Source organism: Octopus bimaculoides, chromosome 6, assembly GCF_001194135.2.
Source record: "Octopus bimaculoides isolate UCB-OBI-ISO-001 chromosome 6, ASM119413v2, whole genome shotgun sequence".
NCBI lineage: Eukaryota > Metazoa > Mollusca > Cephalopoda > Octopoda > Octopodidae > Octopus > Octopus bimaculoides.
Window position 1 is genome coordinate 25,518,202 of NC_068986.1, and position 1,511 is coordinate 25,519,712.

General features: G+C 33.0%; 1 protein-coding gene across 1 annotated transcript in view; it reads left to right on the plus strand.

The window, feature by feature from the left end:
• LOC106869477 (cytochrome c oxidase assembly protein COX11, mitochondrial) overlaps window positions 1-1,502 on the plus strand; it is a gene marked incomplete at its 5' end in the record, with an annotated part of 205,107 nt that extends 203,605 nt beyond the window's left edge. Inside the window, one exon of the mRNA XM_052968649.1 lies at window positions 787-1,502. Coding sequence (XP_052824609.1) covers window positions 787-933 — 147 coding nt within the window. The remainder of the gene's footprint in view (window positions 1-786) is intronic.
• Between the last annotated feature and the right edge of the window lie 9 nt (window positions 1,503-1,511).

Below are 1,511 nucleotides of genomic sequence, written 5' to 3' on the forward strand. Positions count from 1 at the left end.
CACATACATATATGAATATATATATATATATATATATATATACATACATATGTATGAGAATATATATACACACACATACATATATGAATATATATATATATATATATATATATCCAAAGTTTTAAATTTTTACATTTAAGAAAGAGATTTGACACCAATATCCATATCAATATGGATATATATATATACACATGCATACATACATACATAGATATGTGTGTGTGTGTTTGTGTATGTATTTGTGTGTGTATTTATATATACATGGGTGTGCAATTAAGAAGCTTGTTTTGTAACCAATTGGCTCTGGCTTCAGTCCCATTGTGCAGGACCTTAGGCAAGTATCTTCTACTATATCCCCATGCTAACCAATGCCTTGTCAGTGAATTTGGTTGCCATAGACTGAAAGATGCCTGTTGGCTCTGTGTCTTATATGTGTATGTATATGTATGGGTGTCCCATTGTCTTTTCATCACAACAATCTAAAACAAACATTTTTCATTTTCAATCATCCATGAAAAACATGTCTAGCCATGGAGGAATATTACTTTGCTTGAAAACAAGTGAGGGTTGGCAACAGGAAGAGCATTCAACCATAGAAAATCTACTTCGACCAATTCCATTTAATGCATACAGGCATGGAGAAGTGGACATTAAAATGATGATGGATGGATGGATAGATGTTGTGTATATATGTCTGTATATGTATGTAAATGTTTATATTTATGCATTACATAAATATTAATGGTTTCTAATATTAATATTGTTGTGTTTCTGTTGTCATTGCAGGTAGATATGCCAGTATTTTTCTACATTGATCCAGACTTTGTGGAGGACCCGAAACTGGAAAACATCGACACGATAACACTGTCATACACATTTTTTGAAGCCAAAGACGGGCTTAAATTACCAATGCCTAACTACATCACCAGTTAAAAGTACACTTCCATTATGCATACACCTTTGGCAGTGAGTTTCTGCCAACTGTACTTATGTTATTTACGATGTTGTTTTAATTATGGTTTATATTACAGTATATGAGAAATAATTATCTGCTACCCATGGCATGATATATGAAACGAGTTATACTTTTTACTTCGTAGATACTGGTTTCTTTCTGTGACTGCTCTACACTAAATAATTTATGGCTTTTTGCTGTATGTTTGGTGAATTTGCAAAGAAGTGAATTTTAGATAGCAATAGGGATGAAATTGATATAATGAAGCCTTCTATAAATGTAATCCTTATTTTATTTTGATTTTTTTTTTGGTAAACTGTCTTTATAGTTGAAAATATATACATATATTTCTTCAATTATATATATATATATATATATAGGCGTAGGAGTGGCTGTGTGGTAAGTAGCTTGCTTACCAACCACATGGTTCCGGGTTCAGTCCCACTGCGTGGCACCTTGGGCAAGTGTCTTCTACTATAGCCTCGGGCCGGCCAAAGCCTTGTGAGTGGATTTGGTAGACGGAAACTGAAAGAAGCCCGTCGTATATATGTATATA